The sequence below is a fragment of the Bipolaris sorokiniana genome (assembly GCF_000338995.1).
Source record: "Bipolaris sorokiniana ND90Pr unplaced genomic scaffold COCSAscaffold_18, whole genome shotgun sequence".
Lineage (NCBI taxonomy): Eukaryota > Fungi > Ascomycota > Dothideomycetes > Pleosporales > Pleosporaceae > Bipolaris > Bipolaris sorokiniana.
In genome coordinates, this window is record NW_006911912.1 from 146021 (window position 1) to 167669 (window position 21649).

Sequence of the window (21649 nt, forward strand, 5' to 3'; positions counted from 1 at the left end):
CCAAGGTCCATGCCCCTCACTTGCGGGCGCGATTCGGCGCATGTCGCGCGATACTCGCCCTTTGAGGCTCAAACTCGTAGCTGGCTCGGAAATGCCTGGATGCCTGGTCTTCTTGACACGGGCGCTGGCCATTGGCCGCTGTCGTCCGGGCATCTTAGCCAGATGTGGACATGTTGGTTGTAAAGCCAGCTCGGCAGTCGCGTTGCGGAACTGCTTGCCGCTTCGGGGTGACGGACACGACGAGCCAGTGTGTAGATATGCGCCATTCAGCAAAACCTCTCGCACACTACTGCACTCACAAACCGCCGCCCTTCGTCTTTATCAGCTTTGTGGCGCGCGTGACGTTTCTGGACCTGATACCTACCCATCGGCTACTTGGACCAGGAAAAGACCAACTGCGCGGAACTAGCCGGAGAATAGCTACATATCTATGCATGTAGAAAAATGTCATATCTTGGTATCTTCTAACAAACTGCTAAAAATCTAGACCTTGCAAATACACTGTGGTTGCTGCCTTTCGCTAACCAAACAAATAAAAAATGCCGTATTAGTATGCCCTCTGTCCTGCCCTTGCTCACGCCTTTGAAATACCTGCCAGAGCCTCACTTTCTTCCTCTAATATCCTGTCTGGTGTCGTTTGTTTGCTACTGGCCACTGATATGTCCTTGCCACCTTTACTCTTGCTTCGTAGCCTTCCCCAGCTCACGGTCCTCCTCCTGTTCTTCTCAGGTCCCTTGACTTCGTGACTCCACCTTCTCCTGACTGGCGGTCTTGTCGAATCCAAACCTATCAAGCCGCGGATCGCTGACACTTCAGCGTGGCCCCGCGTTGTCTTCATCCTGTGTGCCCATGTGCATTCGCCATTCTCAAACAAAAATTCGCCACCAACCTGCTTGAAGTCGCCGCCCTTGAGCGCCTTCTTGCCCGTGCTAAGGCCTTGGAATATAGACTGCACAGAGTTGATGAGAACGTTGGTCTGCATGTATTGGGGCTTGGCGCCTAGATTCAGGGTGCGCGTCATGCCTAGGTAATCGTAGAGCTTGCGCGTTGGATCGGCGTAGATGGGGAAAGGGCACCCTGTCGTTTCCGTATACATAGGTATCAGCTCGGGTCGCCCGCATCCAATAACCGTGATGAATGTCGGCGTAGGCAGGGCGAGCAGGTCGTCAGGCGTTATCGATGAGGCGAGCGTGCGCAGGTATTCCTGGCAGTTCTGCCAAGCGTTAGCCAAGTCAAAGGTAACATTGAGTTGAGACAGCGTTGCAGCTACTTACGCCGCAGAAGAAATGTCGAATGAAGATGATGAGCTGCCTCGAAGCGACATGGGGCGCCTGATAAAGTTCCTTGAACGGCCTGCTCTGGCCCTGCGCATCCAGTACCAGCATGTCCGCCACTGCACTCAGGTCCTTCTCCGTTGGTATGTCATTGTTCACGTCGAGTGTGCCCTCAAACTCCTCCTGCTCCCTGCCCAAGACAGGCGTTTGGCTCGATGGCGAGAATGGGGGTGTGGTGTTTTCTGCGACGTCCATTGAGGCCTTGGGATCTGCCGCAAGTCCAGATTGCGAGTGTGGTGGTGAGGGTACCTGTGTTGCGGGTGGTTGTGGCGTAGACGTCATAATGGGTGGAGGGACGGGGGCAGCTGCTTTGGCTTCTGAAGTCTCCATGTTGATTGTAGTAGTAGTAAGAGAAGAGGATGAAGAGTAAAAATAGAAAGTCGATGGTGCAGCTGTGGTAGCTGCGTAGCTGGTCAGTATCCGGAAGCCAGCTAGTCCGGAGCTAGAGGGCGTTGGTAGGGGGCGCAGTGCTCTGTATACAAAGATTGAGTATCCGAGGTTTATGGCGAACAAGCAGGTGTTTAAGGAGTGGCCTACTAGCAAGCTATTTTATTTATTCATTGGCCATGCGAAACATGGCCACATATGCGACACGGTTCGAGACGCTCGATGCAGGTACACGCAACGACGTCAGCGGCTGTTGCAGCTTGCTATTGGTGTCCGCTGGAGTGCTGGTCTTGTGCACATCGGGAATAGCGCCATTCGGGGTGGCAGCTGTGTGCATCCGTCCACTCCCCGGGCCACTTATCCAACAATTGCATCTTTTCTACATGCATATGTACACACATAAAATGAATATCAATCCGGTGAGCCTGTGCGTTGTTGGCAGTGGAGATGCCATGAAGCCTGACGTGTCTCAGGGTCTCCTATATCTACGCAGGGTCTGGCGCTAAGCCACGCCCCGGAGGGCGCCACTGCCATCATGACAGCCACCCTCATAGCACCTTCACACACACCGCATCCAAGCAGCCACCTCATCGTGCTTTTGCTAAGCCACTTTACTCATCCAATAGTTTGTATCTTGCCTTTCTTTTCACATGCACCTCCACCACCTCCATCCACCCCTACACATTATGCTCAGTCTCTCGCAAAGCCAGCTTCGTCTTGATGCGGTCTAGCACCTCTATGTAGTGCTCGTAGTTGGGGAAATCAACACCTTGGCAGTCCTTCTTCACTTGGCCAGCTTTGACAGCGGCCGCTTTAGCCATGCCAAGGTCGTTTTGGTGCTCGCAGACGAGCGCAATATCCAGGTACCTATTCAGAATCAGCCGGGAACTCTGCGAGACCTTCATAGAGCTCCTGCCGTTACTTCCTACTCGTCTTGTCAAACCGGTGTACATAGAACCACCAGGTCGCGAGAACGATTCGTGTCGCTACTTACACAGCAGCCAGTCTGGCGGTATAGTCTCCTTCGAGTCCGTGTAGTGCGGCTAGCTGAAGCAATTTGTTGACGAATTGAGGCTGCTGGATCCCTTCCAGAAGCATAGCGCCTCGCCACATACGCGTCTCATGCTCTAGTTCCTGTAGTAGGAAGCGCCTCACGGCACTCTGGTGTGCGAAGCTTGTCTCGTCATTTTCGTCCCCAGCGCAAGCTGGGCAGTCGCAGACGAAGCCATAGTGCTTGAGTTCGTAGGCCCGAGATGGCTTGTCATGGATCATGTCGCAGTACGAAATTGTAATCTCTTTGCCAGCAGCCACGTCATTCATGACATGGATGGTCTCCTTGGTGATGGATGCGTTCCAGGAGAAGCAAGCATTGGGGTTGCAAGAATGATTGAATCGTGCTGCATGTGGGAACACAGCTGCACCCTTACCCATTTCCATACAATTTATCTGGAAGATGCTCATCCATGTCGCTTCATTACCGATTCGAGCTGCGTGTTGCTCCTCAATGCGCTGTCGTTCTCTTGGATCTACACTACCATGGATTTTGGACGGCCATTGTTTTGGATCCTGGCCATGGCCAGAATGAAGCGAAAAGTAGAGCTTCTTCTGTTCTGGCGTCAATCTTGCAGCGGCATCCTCAATGTCAGATTTTAGACATGCCCCGAATGGTATAGCCAAAAGTGGGTCGTCCTCCAAGATACGCGTCCCCCGCGGGATCGGCGCAAGCGCGAAACATCCATAGCCTTTTCCAGGAATCTTTCGAACCTCGTAGTACTCGTTTCCTTCTATACACTGTCAGCCCTGACCAACTTACTTCGTCTAGATATCAGCCTGCTCTACTACTCTTCTTTCAGTATGAGATCTAGATTTTGATTACTTACCGGGAGGCGTCGGAATAGCTCCATCAGATACCACCATCTTGGAGTTCTCAAAAAGTGGAAAATCAAGACGGCTATAAGAGGTTGAAGCACCAGTCGCTTGCTTGCTCAAGAAATGAGTCTTTGCTACTTGATCGGGTGGTGAGTGAGGAGGCAATTGTTTGGATGATTTTGTAGGGACTTTGCTGCACTTTACTTTGGCACACTGAGTTATTAACTCTAGCCGTCTCTCACCCGTCCCGCCAATCGTAAATGCCCTGATTGGTCTTACCTTCGTTGACAAATACTCTCATGATCCCTGCGCTACTTTGCTCTCACGATCAAGAGCCCATATTTTACATTTTAGGCCATCCCGGGGCTGCTTTCCGACCCATATGATTATCCTCTTGGTTTAGTATGTGGGCCACTAGTAAGGGAGCGACACAGGCTGGGGTTGCAAGCAAAAACTATACTATATGAAGTGTAGCGGCCGTCGGCATTGCTTAAGAACAACACGGCGTTTCTGTCTGATATTATCAACTCAGCGATAGAGCCACACGAAGAAGAGCCTGATCATCATTTTTGGCGTCTGTACATACAAAACTTATACTAATCATCGCAGTAAAGTCAAGCCACAAACATCCAACAACACTAAGATCTCACAGGCTTTCCGCTCCACTCTAGATTCCAATATCGTCCTAAGAGATAGCAGATATTCGCTAGGCCAAAACCGCACATTACGAGCTTGGCTGACTAGTTTTCCGCGCGGCCGAGAACTTGCAACCGGATTTGGATTCCGAATCCATACAGCGTACACGTGTGTGTATGGAGGTAGAGTCAGGAAGATTTTGAGGCCAAGTATGTGAACGAAGTGAGTTTTTTTCTTATAGTATGTGAAGGAAAGTCCTCTGGTATATCACGTGAAGTTAAGAGTAGGCACGCAACTCAGATTGAGTTTCCAACTATCACCCCAGAAGATTCAATGTATATATTCTTTATACACGCTATTGACATGAAATCTCGACACATCTCATACCTTGACTATATTCCATCTACCATTTCCCATATGGACCTTTGTTCACTCTCTCCTTTCTTTCCTGGCACCTACCTTTTCATTTTTACTTCGAATATTCATACTCATTCTCAGAATCATACGGTCCCCCATGGAAGTCGCACTTCTGATCCTTCTTCTCTTTGATTCCCGGCCATTTAACCATACTAGAACCCACGTAGTGTTTCTTGCATGTCCACTTGTACTTTAGGTTGACGCAGCCGCATTTGTATTCGACTTGGTAGATTTCGCACATCTTGGTAGCTGGGCTCGGATTTGGATGGAGAGTGTATGAAGATATTGGGAGGTTTATGTGGGATGGTGAGAGGGGAAGTGAAGAGAATGAGAGGGAGATATACGCAGTAAAAGTGCGTTTGCAAGGTAAATGATGTTGTGAATTCACAGCCAGGGGGTTTTCATTCATGATCAAGTTGGCGTTGAGTGCTTGAATGAGAGAAAGATTCACCTGACCATTCCATCGTCACATGGAGCGTTCAATGGGCAAACTTCATTGTCCGCATTACCTAGTTCAAGCAGCAAACATTCACACAGACATTCAGATAGCCAAAAAATCCTTAGCTCACCGCCATGCCACACCTCCGGCTCTACCACAAACCGCACTCAATGCTTCACTAACCATTCCAAAACCCTCTCCGCAATCTCCAAATTATTCTTCTCCATAAAAAGCATATGTCCATTCCCCCGAATCCCCACATCAGATAACTCCAAATCCTGCACCTGCACCCCAGCCTGCCTCAAATACCCAACCGTACAATAATCATACGGTGCATGATAACTCGCCTCCGCCGTAACCACCAATACGGGAACTTGCGCAAGATTAACCAACCTTTTCGCCGGCTCAGTCTGCATAATACAATCAACATGCTCCGCATCCTTGGCCGGCACAACCACTTTCTCGATAAAGGAAGCGTTCGGGCCGGCAGGCGGATCATACGCGACTTCCAAATCGGTAATACCCCAGGCCCGCGCAGGCCCGGATGCAGCGACTTGATTGATAAACGGCGGACCAGAAGGTTCAAGCGCGACTATACTTTTCGTCAAATGCGGTCGTGCATCGCCGACGCGCCAGCCGTACGGCCCAGCCTGGCTGTGCGTCACGACATGCGCAACACCGATTTTATCAAGCAGCGCGGTATACGCCTTTGCGTTTTGCGATTCAAGAATCAGCACGTTGGTTTGGCGCTGGACTTGGGTGGCGTAGAAGGCGTCGAAGACGGGGTCGCCTGCTTTACCCGTGCCGGGCCATTGCGTGTGCAGTTTGGATTGCGGCCAGCGCGCGTGCGAGGAGATGGCTGTGAAGAGCGACTCTACACGCGAGGTGCTGGCGATTTCCATAGAGCCAAGACCTGGGAACCAGGGGGAGCGGCCGCGAGAGGGCTGGTCGGTTAGGTAGACGGTGTAGCCGTGGGAGAGGAAGAAGGAGGCCCAGCCTGGACGGCCATCGGGTGTTTCGAGGAAGTTCGTTCCTGTTTGGCCGTTTCCGGCGATGAAGACGATGGGGATGTCTTGTGTTTGGTTGCTTGGGGTGAGTTTCTCGACGTAGATCTGGTTGAGCATGTACTGCGCTGTTTCGTTTCCTACCTATATCTTTTGTTAGAAAGGCATGGTGTTGGTTGGGTTTGCTTTACTTACCGTGAGATTGGCATACTCGCCGCCTACATAAAAGTACTCGCGACGCGATGTTACCTTCTCAACAAAACCCCATGCAGCGGCTAGAAAGTGCCCGCAAAGCACCAGCACTGCAGTGCTCAGGTGAAATACTCCCATCTTGTCTATTGATAAGAGACTCTTGCTGGTCGGTGAAGACCAGCATGATACGACCTAGAAGGTGGGGAAGGGCCGACTGTCGTGGTGTACATATGCAATCTTCACTCAAACGAGGGCGCTAAAAGCATCTCACTCATATTTAGCCGACCGGCTCATCTTGGCATACGGAAATTTTTGTGTGTAATCCCACGGACTTGGACCTTGCCAACAAAAGATCCCATCGTATCTAGGTGATTTGGTGTAATGTTTAGCGAAATCTACACATATCTAGCATGCCGTTCCTCGGCCGGAATTCTATATTCCGTGCCACATATACACTAAGGAGACATCATTGAGAGAATTCTATTTCATCAAGCCCTTCTATTTGGATGAGCCATTGAAGCTCTTCATACAGCTCTTCATACAGCTATAGATTGGATCAGTAGGTGGCTGGTAGGACACTCAGTCGTCCGCCATCTGTGAGCAAAACATTCCCGTTGATATAGGCACCCGCTCTACTCGTCAGGAACAACAAAGCTCCCGCCATATCCTTGCGGTCTCCAACTCTTTGCTGTGGAAGAAATTCTCTCGGATAAGACTCTTTGAAGTTCATGTCGGCAGTAATCTCACTTGGGTACACTGCGTGTTGTTAGCATATTGCAAAGACAGCTCATCAGCTCTCGTGATACTGGCACATCCAAAATCTTCCTGATGAAACAAAGCAAGAAATTTGCAACTTACACCCAGGTGCAAGGACGTTGCAGCGGATGCCGAATGGCACTAGCTTAGTGGCGAGCTGCTTCGTGATGTGTATAACTGCTGCTTTTGAGCCCGCATATGCGAAACCCGACATTAGAACACGACTGAAAGCCCCAGCACTACTGACACAGATGAACTGGCTATCTTGCTCGACATTGCCAGTCTTGTTGCCCTTATCTAGCAATTCAAGGAACGCGATAGCAGTGAAGAAGGCTCCGTTGACATTGACGTTATATGCCTGGTTGAACTCGTCTGAGTCCCAGTTCCATAGGTAGTCTTGCGTTTCCTTCAGCGTTGCATCATCTTTCAAATAACGCATTGTTGGGCCAATGATGCCGGAGTTTGCAACTACAACGTTGACGTAGCCGGTTTTTTCAGCGATATAATTGGCCGCCGCGGCAAGATCCGGCTTCGAAGTTACATCTGCTTTGAAGTAATAGATGTTGCCATGTTTCTGCACATATCGATTAGTGAATCTGATAATGATTTCCAGTGGAGTTGAATTGCTGAGGTTTAGAGCCGGAAATGAGCAAACATGACAGTGTAATAAGAAGCACCGTCGAATTGTGAAACAACGAAACTTACCGCTGTAGCCGCAGCCTCCTTCAAAACCTCCTCTCGTCGTCCGAGGATGTAGACAATTGCACCATTGGCCTCCAAGGCTTGAGCAATCATCAAGCCGATACCTTTGGATTGGTCAGTCCGGTAAATGACTCAACGGTTCGGAATCATCACCTGTCCCTCCTCCAGTAACTACGGCTATCAAGCCTTTGACGTTGAAGAGGTTGCCTGCATCAATATCCGCCATTGTGATGTATGTTGGCTCAGGAACGAGATTGGTCTATTATTGTACACGGTACAAATATTGACGAAGCTCAGTTGAAAGTGTGGGAGGAATCGGATGCAGATCATGCGGCTGCGCGCTACTACTAGTAGATGACATGCTTCGCCTGCTGTTGATAGGGCCGAGAGATACCCCGTGCCAACGCATCCGACTTTGCATCCTGGATGCTCACCACGTCCCATCACATGACACTATCATGCTCATAGAAGGATTAATCACATAGTTAGAATAAGATCTAAAAAGACCTTTTGAATCTTACAGAACCGGTTTCCACCTGGAATAGCGGTTCTTGCCTCGAGACTAACTTGCCTCGATTTGGTATCTCGTTTAGAAAAATCACAGATTTGCGGCGGTGCACCAGACTCGGTGTGGTATACTACGAATTTGCTAGGCACAAATAGGTATCCGCAAATGCCACTCCCTAGATAGTGAGTGATGCGTCCGATCGACCACGTCGACTATACATCAGTTTTTGATAGTAGCTTTTCGCTTTATCAAAGGCAAGCAGGTCCGTTACGCCAAGTTGACAATGGACATGTCTCGTATTTCTGTCACAATACACCATTCTGACCACACGTGCAATCGTTCAAGTACTTAAAGCAGGCGCTCTTAGGTACCGAAGTCTCCATTGGTCAGTAGGGTCTAGGACATCTAAAGTAGAACTATCGCCTTGGATCTTCGTAGCAGATATCCTAGTACAAACTGACGCCACTCTAAGTTGTGTAGTCTGAAAATTGGAAGTGGTGTATGCTTGAGGTGCGGGGCCGGCTATTGAGCATAGTATTCCGTACTGATCCGCTTCACTGATATAGGTTCGGTACTTGGAACATGCCAGAGAGAGGAAAGCGATAAATCATCCGACACTGGTTGGTTTGTGTTGGTGTCGGAGTGTTGCAGCGCGTGGGAGGGAGCTATCCTACGACCGAGGTTCGGGGTAGTAAACCCCACGGATGCGAGCTATCTCCGTGTGGGGTAACACCCAAATGGGTAATGCGGGCAGCGCGTATCTGCCTAGGTGGCCCAACGCACCGCCACCTTGCCAATACTTGCTCGGCTTCTCTTTCATCCTCTTTGCCGTTCTCTTGATTACAGGTTGTTTGTTTGTTCATGCCTTGACTGGCAGTACCTAGTTCATTTCTTCTATCTTTCAAGCCACAATGGGCCTTTCTCCAATTGAGCAGCTACCCGTCGAGCTCCTCCAGCACATATTCATTGAATCAGGCTGCAGTTTTACGTTACTGCAAACATCTCCATATATCGCGACGCGTCTCTCGTCCGAATACGCCTACAACTGCACTTGCGACTACTATCTAACTGAGGTACATGGTGAGCATGGCAAGCAATCCGTGGCGCAGACCTACATCTTTGCTACCAAGTGGATGACATGGGACTTCTTCAAGTCGTGGTGTCTGCGGCGATTCGGAGCTCGAGGATGCTTGTGTGACCGCAAGCCGGAGGAGGGCTGCTTTGATGCACAGTGGCCTCCAAACTTCCATGATGCGACGACTATGGTCTTTTCACGAAGCCATTTACCGCGCCTTGCTTTTGTCAAAGGCCGGTTACCAAAAAAATTGCTGCAAGGCCCATGGAATCCGGATAAGATCGAGTTTCTGCGATTCTTGTTATGGACTACAAGCATGAACGTTGACTGGTGTAACCCCGATATGGCCCAATTAGCCGTTCAAGGCAGGCTCCAGGCGATGAAGGAACGGAACTTGGAGGCAGTAGAGCTGTTTAATAACAATCGGCGACTAGGCAAACCACCCAATTTGGAAACAGTGCATTTTGCTGTCGTGGAAGCTGGGTGCGATCGCTCCATCGTGTACGATACGTTAGAGGGAGCGAATATGTGGAATCGTAGTACTGATCCCCATTACGCTGAAGCGTTGCACAGATGGTGTGACGAGCAAGTAGCAGCTGGTAGCCAGAAGGGCCTGTGGCTGCGTAAAAAGTTGGAAGAGTCACTGGTTCTGAGAAAAGGGGACATCACAAATGAATACGACTCAGGGAAGACGTATCCGCGAAAGTCATGTCTGACCACTGAGACTGAGGACTATGATGGCGGACCAGATGATCAGTTAATAGTCAATGAGCTTGAGTGGAACAAGGTACGTTGACATCTCTTTTTTCACTATCACAATGTCCGCATTCCTCTAGGATGGAGCGTTCCACATATCTCCAACATTACCCCTTGAGGTGTGGCTGCCGTAATTAAAAGGCAGCAAAATACCAGCTGTTTGAAATTTTCAAGCTATTGGTGCCACGTTGCGATAGAACGAAGTCATGGTTCCTTGATTTCCTGCCTGGAAATTGCGCTTAGAGCTAAATATGCTCTAGGTGATACCGCAACGAGGATGGCTCATTGCAAGAGCTACGGGTTACAACTACCAGACTATCAATCATAACTTGAGCTGGCCTGAGATCACTCGGAATCCAGGATATCGCATGTATCGAGGCCCCAACTCACCTCGTCGATTGCAATGCTGGGTAGAGCACAGCGGAGCGTCACGGATCATTGACTTATGGCTAAGTCCGCCTGCTTCGTGCGAAAGTACTCCTGAGCTTCGCCAACGCCGAACCTCGTTTAAGTACACTTCTTGAATTAAGATGAAACGGGTGATGGGAAGTGATCAAGCGAAAGTATATTGTGCTCGTTTATTGTGTATGATGGCTTGAAGCACATTCGACGCCAATCTCGCATCTACGCCAAAACCTCGACACAACAATCCAGCTTTTCGTCATAGACATTTGTTGCCTTGCACAGCAACTCTTATTTCATCAATGCCCAACCACCTTGGCTTTCTTTCCACAGCCGAACGAACATTCTGCTAATACTGCACTATAGCCTTATCTTCTATTCGGCTGGTTCAGAGTTTCGCCATTCCGAAGAACGGGAATTCACGGTGTCACAAGATCTGATCTTGGAGATTACTGGGTACACATCTACGGTCAGTGCCGTTTGTGTAAGGGTAACTACGGACACACAGTCACAAATGGACACCATTTCTGGCTGGAGATGTGGGTCACGCAGACCAAGCAACAGACACATCTGCAGGGCGAGTGAGCAGTGAATTTCTGTTTCATCTTCGATTCGGGGACTCAAGAATTGAGCAAGTTGGGATGTTGAACTCTAGGGTGCCTGGATTTTCTGGCCTGAAGACATCTTTGCGAAACCCCGCTATAACTTGCTCTTCGCCTCACGACTGACAAAACCACAAATTGGCCTCATTCTGACCATTTCAATCGTATCCGTCTTGTTTCCCGCGACCACCCTTTGGAATTCTGTAAATGCATCGTCATTCAGCAGTACGCCCTCTATACGCATACTCTTCGCCTCCTCATCTTCCGACACCAGAATTGCATCAAGTCCCTTTACGTCACTCACGGCTTTCTCAAAGATTCCCTCCCAGTCTCTTTTTGGCGTTACGGATTGATTGGCCCTCGAAGGGACGTTCAGCAGAGCAATAACAGGGATCGAAGAAATAGATAACGTTGAACCCAGCATCATTTTATTTACAATAGGACAATTGTGCACTTCAGGGGGCTGAGCGAGAACTTCTCCGGTAGCGAATAGTTGAATGAGGTCTTGTACGGGTTTGGTAGCCATATGTGCATCATTTGACGCTTGGTTTGCGTATCTGTTCTTTATTAGCATGTCCTACAATATTGATACACCTGGAGAAAACGGACTCTTCAATTACGTATAACTCATTTCCCGCCTGATCATCGTATGGCAGGGCGCACACATACTGCAACACCTTGGGCTCGTTTGGCGTTGTGTAGTCGATGATCTTCTGAAAGGATTCGATGGCCTTTTGTCGGGCCTGTGTGTCTTTGCATACGAGTCTCGCAGTAGTAAGTATAGACGCCATTTTCAAGCAATATACCAATCGCTGCAAGAAACAATTCTGTTCGGAACCAGCGGGTTTATAAAGCATAGTACTTACCAACCCCGCAAGCTCGGAACTGGGAGTCCGAGATTTCGGAATAAGTGACCCGTACCTGCATTCACACTGCATGGCTGAAACCCAAATGGCTCTTGATTTGACACATGGCATCTTCTACCAAAGGATATGCTCTCATGGCTTGCTGTCAACATACCTCCAGATGCGAGATGCGCCAAAAACAGACCCTCGCGTCACCACGTGAGCTCGCGTATCCTGACGTCACCAACCCATTACCCTTGCACACCACCAGACGCGGCTTCTTTCGTACCCGTCTAGTCCTTCAGCTTCGCAAGGTACAACCAAACATCCTATGTCCCTCCCCCGCTACATCCGCTCTCTCCACCCATCCTTCTCCACCCCATGGCGTACATACTCCTCACTCAATCGTAACAGTAGCATACCCTTCAACTTCTTCTCCGGCTTCACCGCCGCCACCATGGCCTCCTCATCCCCCACCAGCCCCTTCCCTTCAACACCATACACCCCAAAATACGATAAATGGCCATACGCACCCTCGGACTTTCAGCGCTACGACGAGAACCCAGATGGTGACTTCTACCGGCAACCGCGACTCGTGACGCATATTGATGACCCGGCTATTGCGCGGTTGACGCAATATTACGACACAGTTTTGCCCCGGAAGGGGGAGATGCTGGATATGTGTACGAGTTGGAAGTCGTTCTATCCCTCATCTATCAAAGAAGCGATTCAAAAGGGCGAGCTGAAAGTCTATGGCGTGGGTTTGAATAAAGAAGAGATGGCGCTGAATGGGTGTTTTCTGGGCAAAGAGGAGAGGTGGAGGGTGCTGGATTTGAATGCGCCGCCGCATGATGTTAGAGTAGGGTGGGAAGGTGAAGAATTGCAGTTTGATGCTACGACGTGTGTGGTTAGTGTGGATTACTTGAATGAGCCGCTGGAGGTTTGTAGGAAGTTGCTTGAGGCGACTAAGGAGGGGGGAACGGTGCATTTGGTTATTAGTAACCGGTGCTTTCCGAATAAAGTTGTCAGGAGGTGGTTGATGTTGGATGAGCGGTCGAGATTGGAGTTTGTGGGAGGTAAGTTGAGTGGTGATGCTTTGGGTGTTGGGGTAATTGCTGACTTGATAGATTATCTTCACTTTTCTGGATGGAAGGATGTAGAAATCGTTGATCTTTGTGCGAGAGAGGAAAAGGGCATGCGAGTCACAGACGACCAAGGTACGGTTCTTATACGCTCACCACATCTTCCAGACCATTTGGACCCACTGTGGGTAGTTCGAGCTACGAAGCAGGCGTAGTGTACATGAGTGTATATGATGAGTGATTAATTCCTCTATGAATGTAATTTTGTGAACTGTTTGGCCTGCGCTAACGATTATTATTTGCAAATACAAGAAACTTAATTCCACAGCTTCTTGATACCGAACTTTTGTACACAATTTCCCTCCTCATCCCTGCTTCGCCCACGGCTCCAGCGCATCAATCATCTTCTTCCACTTTCCCCCCTGCCACCCACAAATGCGCTCCCACTCCGGCAGCGTCGCCTTAACAAACTGCAACCAACCCCCCACAATAACATCCGCATACGTCAACTTTGCACCCTCCAAAAACGGTCCCTGATCCTCAAACCGCCACATCTTTGCAAACTCCTCCATATCCGCCTCAAAAGCCTGTAGAACCTTATCCCTAGCCTCACCCTCGACACATAACTGATCCCAGCTCTCCACATGCAAGCGCTCCACAAACTCTCGTTTCGTCTGCTCCGCCGTCTCAGGATTCAGCGGCATATAATTCGAGCACAGCACCACGTGCTTTGTAAACAAGGCGTCAACATGCGCATTGAAGACGCGGTAGACGCCGATTATGTTGGCTGCAGGGAAAAGGCGTTCCCCGCTATCTGCGTACGCGCGGTCGAGATACACGGCTATGTCGAAGGAGTCGCCGACCCAGGAGTCGCCGTCGGAGGAGTTAGGGTCCCGGATCATGGGGAGGGTGTAGAAGTCGGAGTTGTCTGGGAACTTGCGCACAGGGTCGACTTTATGCGCAAGACGGGTGGATTTTACGTCGGGGAGTTCGACCCAGTTGGTTTTGTAGGGGAGGGCTTTGATGTTGAGTGTGTAGCTGAATTATCGTTAGTTGAACATGCCTCTCTTTGCTGTTTGTCTTACTTTTTTTAATATATAAAGAGGGGGAAGTTGAAGGAAGACAAACCGTGTTTTCCATGGGTTCGGAGCGTAGCATCGTTTTGGGGGGCCAGAGGCTATATCGAAGAATTCAATTGGGGATTCTGGTGTTGCCATTTTGCCTAGATGGTTGGTCTGTGTGTTGTTGCTGGTTTCGAGGAAACTTGTCATGCAGAGATGGGATGCTAAGTGTTGGTGGTGTCTGTGGGATGGTAGTTTGGTCTCGTGTATATATGTACGTGCTTCTGTGCTGGTCAAGGAACCACAGCATGTAGTAACGTAGTAAGGCGTCCACAGACCAATCAATTGGACATAGGATGAGTCGATATGATACATGCGCGGTGCATGTAGAGTAGTGGGGCGAGGCGAACCAACTCTAATCTCATGCAGACGCCTTGTACCACACCTTCTTAGCTTGCGAAGGCTAAACTAGTATAGAGACAGGAGTTCGGCAAGGACTGCAGTCTTGTGCACACGGACTGGTTTGGTGTAGACCCTTATTTGTGGCCTTTTGTGCGTCATTATCGTTGTTGAGCAAAGATGAGTTATTGTGGCTGTGCTTTTTGTACGACGGAAAGCGGTTGGTGGGAACACAACCACAAACTCAATCTGCCGAACTCCTCTTAGTGCACAACCACCGCCCTTGGCGAGGACCTGCATCATTTGTATAATATCTATCGCTGACTACTTGCGTGTACGTCAAATCCTATGCTTCAATAACTTCCCGCAGCGCCTTTGCACTCTTCTCTAACAGCTCCTTCTCCTCGCTGCTCAATGGCATTGGCACACTCCTTACAATTCCCTTTCTCCCCAAAACTGCCGGCACACTCAGACAAACGTCCAAATCATCCTGATAATGACTAACTGGCCGGATGTTCCTCTGGTCGAAAAGTATAGACTTGCAGATACTGGCTGCGACACCACCGATGCCATAATTGGTCGCACCCTTACTTTGAATAATATTTGTCGCTTTATTCTTGGTTTCTTCTGCAATAGCCTTCTTGTCAATAATCTGATTTGATTCAATGGCTTTATCGAGAGGTACACCTCCAATGCTAGCAAGACTCCAGGCGACAAACTGAGATTCGCCGTGCTCACCCAACACGTAAGCATCGATACTGGAAGCTGCGACCTCAGCTTTCAGGGCAAGAATACCACGGAGGCGCGCTGAGTCGAGAAAAGTGCCGGAGCCGATGACTTGCTGTTTGGGAAGCCCAGAAAATTGTTGGGCGAAATAGGTGAGTACATCGACGGGATTGGCGACAAGAAGCAGGACGGTATCTGGGCGAAAAGGCTTCATATCGCTAATAGCGGATTCGAGAATAGCTTTATTGCGGCCGATAAGATCGGTTCGGCTCTCACCTGTGCATTGATGAGTTCCTGGGGCCTCGCCGATATCTCTCTATGCTCAATTGATATGTACCTTTCTTTTGTTTTGCGCCAGCGGTTATAACTACAACATCGCACTGCCCAGCTTCTTTGTGTGTTCCTGATCTTATGCGCGTTGTGGTATTTCCATGAAACGTGGCATCAGAAAGGTCTTGTACCTGAGCATCGCGGACTTCTTCTTTTGGATCCACTATCAAGATATCACCCGCAACCGGGTCCATGATGAGTGAGTAGGCAATTGTGGCACCTACATCGCCTGCACCAAGGATAGCAATCTGGGAGGTGAGTTTCGGATCTTGAGACATAGTAATAAAAGGGAAGTGTAAGATGCAAAGGAAAACATAGTGGTGGGATTAATGAGTACCTTTTAGCTTGATGATTCTTCTATTAAACCAGCTTATGACTTACGTCATTCTAATGGCGCTAGTGTCCATGTTCTCCGTAGATAGCCCTGTATTACTTTATGCGATCATTATACATCACTGCATGACGCCACACCCCATTGCATGCCTTCCGTGAAGCTGTAGCAATGACGAGCGACCCATTGTAGACGGATCCGTCTGCCTTTAAGCTTATACATATTCAACATTGCTGGAGATCCGTCTCGCGCGTCGTGTAGACCTTCGAGGTGGGCGCTGTGGTTTTTTCCGAGCTAGCTAGTAGATGTCTTAGTATGAGATACGGGGCTCGTATGCAAAACTGAAGAAAGCATCGCGAAAGTCAAGTACATTCACGATACCTTGGGTGAAGTGGTCGCGGCTGGTGCAGTTGTCTTCTTCTTCCGGGGCTGTGTCGAAAGACCTATCTTGAGCAGCAAGGGTATGACATCGGAGGGCTTATTGCGACTGATCGTTTTTCGACAAACGGGACATTGTGAACGTTTGGTCTCATGGGGGCCTGTACGGTTCTCACCGGCGATGAGAGCTTCCATGAGGCAGGTGTGGCAGAATAGATGACCTGTTGGAAATCAGTATAATTTCGATATTCGTGCATGCAGAGTAGGACATACCACATGCTGTGGCTGTAAGGTCGGTGGGATTGTCCATGCAGATGACGCAATTAAAGGAGTTGAATGTAGTGAACGTCTCGTCGGGCCTGGCTTGCGCCTTGACAGCATCCTCGCGTTGCTTCTGCAGGACCTGTTGGACTGATGAATTCTCAGTCAAGTCAACTTCTTCCACCGTGATGGGCTCCACGCTCTGCTGCTTAGCCTCCTTGGCCGTGCCGTCTTCTCTCTTGCGCCGCTTTGCTGAGGGGCCTGGTGTAGGTGACTGCCTCTTCCTTGTGCGAGGGGGCGAGTCAGGAGCGCTGGTCAGGTCTACGTAGCCATTTGCCAGGCGGTCAGGTCGCTGTGAAGCCTGTGACCCCTGTGGATGTGCTCGCGTGGTAGGCGGCATCTCTGGTTGTAGAGGGCGGTAGGGTTGCCAGTCAAACGGGGAGTATCTACCGTGGTCGAGGCCGGCCGGGTTGAGGATATGGTCAAAGAAACCAGTGCTGAAGGGGAGAGGTGGTGCGCGGTAGGGCTCCTCGGACTGACGGTCGGCAGCTGTGGCGGCTGTGGCGGCTGCAGTAGCGGCGTATTCGTCGTCAAAGAAGGCGTCAATGCCTAAGGGTGAAGGTGAAGGCGAGGTGTGACGGTCCGGGTCGAGGTTGTCAGGCGTGTGGGACGAATGTGTTGGTGAGGCGATGTCATTGTCGTCGTCCAAATGGGCGTAGTCGGCCGACATGGTGGCGCAGGCGTCGACCTACTGGGTGGCAGCGGCAGAGGCGGCAGCAACGGCAGCAGCCTTTTCCTTCACCGACAGGATCGCGAGGCCAGCAAGGGGCCTGAACATGGTATCGCAGAGGCCGCCGGGTCGGGCGTGCTGCACAGCAAGAGATGGGCGAACGGGGGTGCATGCGGTGGTCCGCCCGCGTAGGGCTGAGAGGCTGAGAGGCTGTGGCGCAGGCAACGCCAAGCACAAGAATAGTTTGGTCGGGCCTCAGCACCATGACGACACAATCCGGCATTCTAGCACTGCACTGCACAAAACTTCTCGCGACACGGCCTGAATGCGACGAGATGCAGCAATGCGCTTGATAAACGTGCGATGATGCGCTGCTCAGGACGGCCATTGACCGCCACCACCGCTGCCCGCCGGTCTTGTCCTTTTGCTGCGCATACGCCTTCTGCAAACCCCCCACTGCGACGATGCCTCGCCACAGCCCCGCCACCATCCAGTCGCAAAGGCAGCACCACCCAGAAGACCAGTCTCAATAGTATGTTATTGCCGCCACGTAAGGTCAGTTCCTGCATAATAACACTTTGCAGTCCCCTCGGAAGCCCGATTCAGTCCTATTGGCGTTCAGCATCTTTCTTCCCACATCCACCACCAAGTCTTTCCTGGCGCAGAAACCAAGCCCCCACCTGAACTCATATCCCTCTCCAAGGATCATCTCACCCGCCATGACTTGCTGGGGAAGAACCAGGATCAGAGCCCGCCTGTCGGGTTCGATATGCCCGAGCTGCAGGGCACGACATTGGACGAGCACTTCTACAAGCTAGGCATGGACGCTGCTGAACCATACTTGGGCATGGCAAAGAGGCTAGTATGGGCAAATCCACCACCAAGGCCAAAGCAATGGGTGCGGCAGAGCGGCTGGACCAAGTATAACAGCGACGGGACGACGGAAGCAGTGCAAGTGCCAGACGAGACGATGCTCGTTTTCGATACCGAAGTCATGTGGAAAGAGACATCGTTTGCGTGCATGGCGTGCGCCGCCAGTCCGACAGCGTGGTATGCTTGGCTATCGCCCTGGCTGCTAGGAGAGTCAGAGTCGGATCGACATCTTATTCCCTTTGGAGATACATCAACACCGCGTGTCATTGTAGGCCACAATATAGGCTATGATAGGGCTCGTATAGCAGAAGAGTACAGCATATCACAGTCCAAAAACGCTTTTGTTGATACCATGTCGTTGCATGTTGCTTCTAACGGCATGTGCTCGCGGCAACGTCCCTCCTGGATGAAACATCAGAAGAGCAGAGAGCAGCGCGATAAGACGGCTACTGCTGATGAGAATGCGGATTTGTCATCGGTGCTGAACCCAGACATACCACCGGATGAAGAAGAGCTTTGGATGGGAAGGAGTGCAATCAACTCGTTACGAGACGTAGCCCAGTTTCATTGCAACATCACCATAGACAAGGCAAAGAGAGAATATTTTGGCGAACTCGATCGCGCAGGCGTGCGTGATATGCTAGATGAGCTGCTCGACTATTGCGCTGCTGATGTGGAAATCACTCATCGTGTCTATCAGAAGGTCTTCCCACTCTTCCTCGAAACGTGTCCACACCCGGTCAGCTTTGCTGCACTGCGCTTTTTGGCTGCCGAAATACTGCCAGTCAACGAGACTTGGGATGCTTACATCAACAACGCAGAGGCAACGTACCATAAATTGGACAACGGGGTGAAAGAACGGTTGATCGCGCTTACAGAAAAGGCACTGGAGGTCAAAGATCAACCGGATGTGTACAATAACGACCCTTGGTTAAGTCAGCTGGACTGGTCAGGCCAGGAAGTGAAGATGGTCAAAGGAAAGAAGAAGGGTGACCCGCCCCGACCTGCAGCGCGACAGAAGAAACCGGGGATGCCCAAGTGGTACAAAGATCTTTTTACCAAAAATGATGGTCCCCTGAATCTTACCGTGCGAACTCGATTGACGCCCATATTGCTCAGGCTGGCTTGGGATGGCCACCCCCTGGTCTGGTCAGACAAGTACGGGTGGACGTACCGAGTACCCATGGACGAAGTGTTTGCCTACAACGAAAAGGGAATCAAGGAGTTGGACATGTCTCAAGAAGAAAATTTGAAGTTGCGTGACGATACTACGCATGCATATTACAAGATCCCACACAAGGACGGTCCGCTTGCGAGATGTACAAATCCGCTTGCCAAGGGCTATCTACAGTATTTTGAAAAGGGCAAGTTAGGCTCAGAGTATGCATACGCCAAGGAGGCATTGGAGATGAATGCTTCATGTTCATACTGGATCAGTGCGAGAGATCGAATCATGTCGCAAATGGTTGTGTACAACAAGGAAGCAACCAATGCACCCAGACTGGTATCTTCCTCCGCCAAGACGGGAGGGAAGGTTGGGTTCATACTGCCGCAAATCATACCCATGGGTACTATCACAAGACGCTCGGTTGAAAATACGTGGTTGACTGCGAGCAATGCGAAGAAGAACCGCGTTGGGTCCGAGCTGAAATCGATGGTACGAGCACCCAAAGGATACTGCTTTGTCGGAGCCGATGTCGATTCACAGGAGCTGTGGATCGCTAGCTTGATCGGTGATGCAACCTTTAAACTGCACGGCGGTAATGCGGTTGGTTTTATGACACTAGAGGGGACCAAGGCGGCAGGCACCGATCTGCATTCGCGAACAGCGTCCATCTTGGGCATCTCGAGGAACGATGCCAAAGTGTTCAATTACGGTCGCATATACGGTGCTGGCCTACAATTCGCGTCGACACTACTGCGGCAGTTCAACCCCTCGTTGACGGACGCCGAAACGTCCAAGACGGCAAACGATTTGTATCAAAACACAAAGGGCAAAAAGACGACGCGGAAGGTGCTACGCGAGAGACCGTTTTGGCGCGGAGGTACGGAATCGTTTGTCTTCAACCGACTAGAGGACTTTGCAGAACAGGAAAGGCCGAGGACACCAGTGCTTGGGGCTGCCATTACAGAGGCACTGCAGAGACGATATCTTTCCAAAGGCGGCTTCATGACTTCACGGATCAATTGGGCTATTCAGTCTTCTGGAGTCGATTATCTCCATCTCCTCATTGTATCCATGGACTACTTGACACGTCTGTACAATCTTGACTGCCGGTTAGCCATCACGGTACATGACGAGATCCGGTATCTGGTGAAGGACAAAGACAAGTACAAGGCAGCTATGGCGCTCCAAGTGGCGAACGTATGGACACGAGCCATGTTTGCACAGCAAATGGGCATCAACGAGCTTCCACAGTCGTGCGCATATTTCTCAGCAGTGGACATTGACCATGTGTTGAGAAAGGAAGTAGACATGGACTGCATTACGCCGAGCAACAAGGAAGCGATACCTCACGGGGAGAGCCTTGATATCATGGCACTGCTCGAAAAGGGTACAGAAGCACAATTGAAATCATCGCCAAAGTCAAAGGATGCACCAGCACCGCAGCAATACACACACGCCTTTACACCGCGCACGCCAATTATCAACACACTGTCGGGGTCTGACAATGCAACGCCAATGGCACTTGCCTATATCAAAGCGCAAATCACATCTTCGGACGAGGAGCTGTTGGAGATTACGAGACCGCTGCGGGCGCCAGCTGCTCGGCGGACGAAAGCGTCGATTGAAAAAGAAGCAAAGGAAGCGGCGGAGCAGCTACATAGTTACGAGCCAATAGGTCATTGCCTGGATGTCAAAGAGTTGTGGGGGCATGTTCAGGAATCAGCAGGTAGCAGAGACAAGAGTAGGAAGAGGCAAGAGTGGCTGCAGAGCCAGTATGCGTCGTCTCGCAGCGGGCCTACGGTGAGGGCAGACAGATGGTGAGATGTCGTGCATGTATAGTTGCCACTAGCGGCTGTTGTTCCCTTTCTTTTGATCTATATTTTCTTCTTCTTTTGTATATGACTTGTTTTATGATATGGTCACGAGCCTAATATGTAAAAAAATTGGAAGTATAGGTGCATGGATCGGGGGTGGGGTTTCGTCATGCATTTACAAGGCGCATAAAAACTACCTTTTAATGAAGGCGCTAGCAACGTGTTGGCAACTCGGAGTATTTCTTATTTGTTTATTTGTTTGCGCAGATAATGAGTCAATGATAAAGAATGACGAGGAGACTTTGACCGCTCATGGTTACGAGGATAGGGCCTGGTGACACGTGGGCGCAATGTCATGTGGGGTGTGGGAGAGGTGTGGGAGAGGTGGGAGGAGCGGGATGGGATGGCATGTCGGAGCAATGATCCCACCGACGGCAGACCATGGGATGATCCCACGCAGTGACCAACAATTGCATGACTGGTATTGTCGCGCTGCGCGGAAACATGGGATCTGGATGGCGAAAAGTGCACTATACTTACACCATACTATGTACTACGTAGTAGTACCACAG

General features: G+C 50.3%; 11 protein-coding genes across 11 annotated transcripts; 3 read left to right on the plus strand and 8 right to left on the minus strand.

The window, feature by feature from the left end:
* Window positions 1-410: 410 nt before the first annotated feature.
* On the minus strand, window positions 411-2152 carry COCSADRAFT_41388 (uncharacterized protein). Its single transcript, XM_007707026.1, has 2 exons — window positions 1275-2152; window positions 411-1213 (listed from the first exon to the last, which is right to left on the minus strand). Exons 1-2 carry the CDS (start codon window positions 1662-1664, stop codon window positions 575-577), a joined length of 1029 nt encoding a protein of 342 aa, XP_007705216.1. The 5' UTR covers window positions 1665-2152; the 3' UTR covers window positions 411-574.
* A 64-nt stretch (window positions 2153-2216) lies between these two features.
* COCSADRAFT_348193 (uncharacterized protein) lies at window positions 2217-3638 on the minus strand (the record flags this gene model as incomplete). The annotated part of the gene is made up of 3 exons (XM_007707119.1): window positions 2217-2588; window positions 2716-3505; window positions 3602-3638. The coding sequence occupies 3 exons, from the start codon at window positions 3636-3638 to the stop codon at window positions 2399-2401; spliced, it is 1017 nt and encodes a 338-aa protein (XP_007705309.1). The 3' UTR covers window positions 2217-2398.
* A 1453-nt stretch (window positions 3639-5091) lies between these two features.
* Window positions 5092-6480, minus strand: COCSADRAFT_128380 (uncharacterized protein). Its single transcript, XM_007707120.1, has 2 exons — window positions 6282-6480; window positions 5092-6230 (listed from the first exon to the last, which is right to left on the minus strand). The coding sequence occupies exons 1-2, from the start codon at window positions 6414-6416 to the stop codon at window positions 5250-5252; spliced, it is 1116 nt and encodes a 371-aa protein (XP_007705310.1). The 5' UTR covers window positions 6417-6480; the 3' UTR covers window positions 5092-5249.
* A 121-nt stretch (window positions 6481-6601) lies between these two features.
* COCSADRAFT_203916 (uncharacterized protein) lies at window positions 6602-8046 on the minus strand. Its single transcript, XM_007707121.1, has 4 exons — window positions 7890-8046; window positions 7740-7840; window positions 7137-7608; window positions 6602-7034 (listed from the first exon to the last, which is right to left on the minus strand). The coding sequence occupies exons 1-4, from the start codon at window positions 7960-7962 to the stop codon at window positions 6835-6837; spliced, it is 846 nt and encodes a 281-aa protein (XP_007705311.1). The 5' UTR covers window positions 7963-8046; the 3' UTR covers window positions 6602-6834.
* A 1109-nt stretch (window positions 8047-9155) lies between these two features.
* On the plus strand, window positions 9156-10599 carry COCSADRAFT_30978 (uncharacterized protein; the record flags this gene model as incomplete). The annotated part of the gene is made up of 2 exons (XM_007707001.1): window positions 9156-10106; window positions 10336-10599. 2 exons carry the CDS (start codon window positions 9156-9158, stop codon window positions 10597-10599), a joined length of 1215 nt encoding a protein of 404 aa, XP_007705191.1.
* Window positions 10600-11116: 517 nt separating this feature from the next.
* COCSADRAFT_41393 (uncharacterized protein) lies at window positions 11117-11766 on the minus strand. Its single transcript, XM_007707027.1, has one exon. The coding sequence runs from the start codon at window positions 11603-11605 to the stop codon at window positions 11177-11179; it is 429 nt and encodes a 142-aa protein (XP_007705217.1). The 5' UTR covers window positions 11606-11766; the 3' UTR covers window positions 11117-11176.
* Window positions 11767-12381: 615 nt separating this feature from the next.
* COCSADRAFT_103011 (uncharacterized protein) lies at window positions 12382-13221 on the plus strand (the record flags this gene model as incomplete). The annotated part of the gene is made up of 2 exons (XM_007707122.1): window positions 12382-13000; window positions 13052-13221. The coding sequence occupies 2 exons, from the start codon at window positions 12382-12384 to the stop codon at window positions 13219-13221; spliced, it is 789 nt and encodes a 262-aa protein (XP_007705312.1).
* Window positions 13222-13371: 150 nt separating this feature from the next.
* On the minus strand, window positions 13372-14223 carry COCSADRAFT_165080 (uncharacterized protein; the record flags this gene model as incomplete). Its single annotated transcript, XM_007707123.1, has 2 exons — window positions 13372-14044; window positions 14135-14223. 2 exons carry the CDS (start codon window positions 14221-14223, stop codon window positions 13372-13374), a joined length of 762 nt encoding a protein of 253 aa, XP_007705313.1.
* A 589-nt stretch (window positions 14224-14812) lies between these two features.
* On the minus strand, window positions 14813-15800 carry COCSADRAFT_30982 (uncharacterized protein; the record flags this gene model as incomplete). Its single annotated transcript, XM_007707002.1, has 2 exons — window positions 14813-15468; window positions 15530-15800. 2 exons carry the CDS (start codon window positions 15798-15800, stop codon window positions 14813-14815), a joined length of 927 nt encoding a protein of 308 aa, XP_007705192.1.
* Window positions 15801-15837: 37 nt separating this feature from the next.
* On the minus strand, window positions 15838-17349 carry COCSADRAFT_41397 (uncharacterized protein). Its single transcript, XM_007707028.1, has 2 exons — window positions 16505-17349; window positions 15838-16452 (listed from the first exon to the last, which is right to left on the minus strand). The coding sequence occupies exons 1-2, from the start codon at window positions 17220-17222 to the stop codon at window positions 16226-16228; spliced, it is 945 nt and encodes a 314-aa protein (XP_007705218.1). The 5' UTR covers window positions 17223-17349; the 3' UTR covers window positions 15838-16225.
* Window positions 17350-17508: 159 nt separating this feature from the next.
* COCSADRAFT_128402 (uncharacterized protein) lies at window positions 17509-21571 on the plus strand. Its single transcript, XM_007707124.1, has 2 exons — window positions 17509-17754; window positions 17807-21571. The coding sequence occupies exons 1-2, from the start codon at window positions 17586-17588 to the stop codon at window positions 21082-21084; spliced, it is 3447 nt and encodes a 1148-aa protein (XP_007705314.1). The 5' UTR covers window positions 17509-17585; the 3' UTR covers window positions 21085-21571.
* The last annotated feature ends 78 nt before the right edge of the window (window positions 21572-21649 follow it).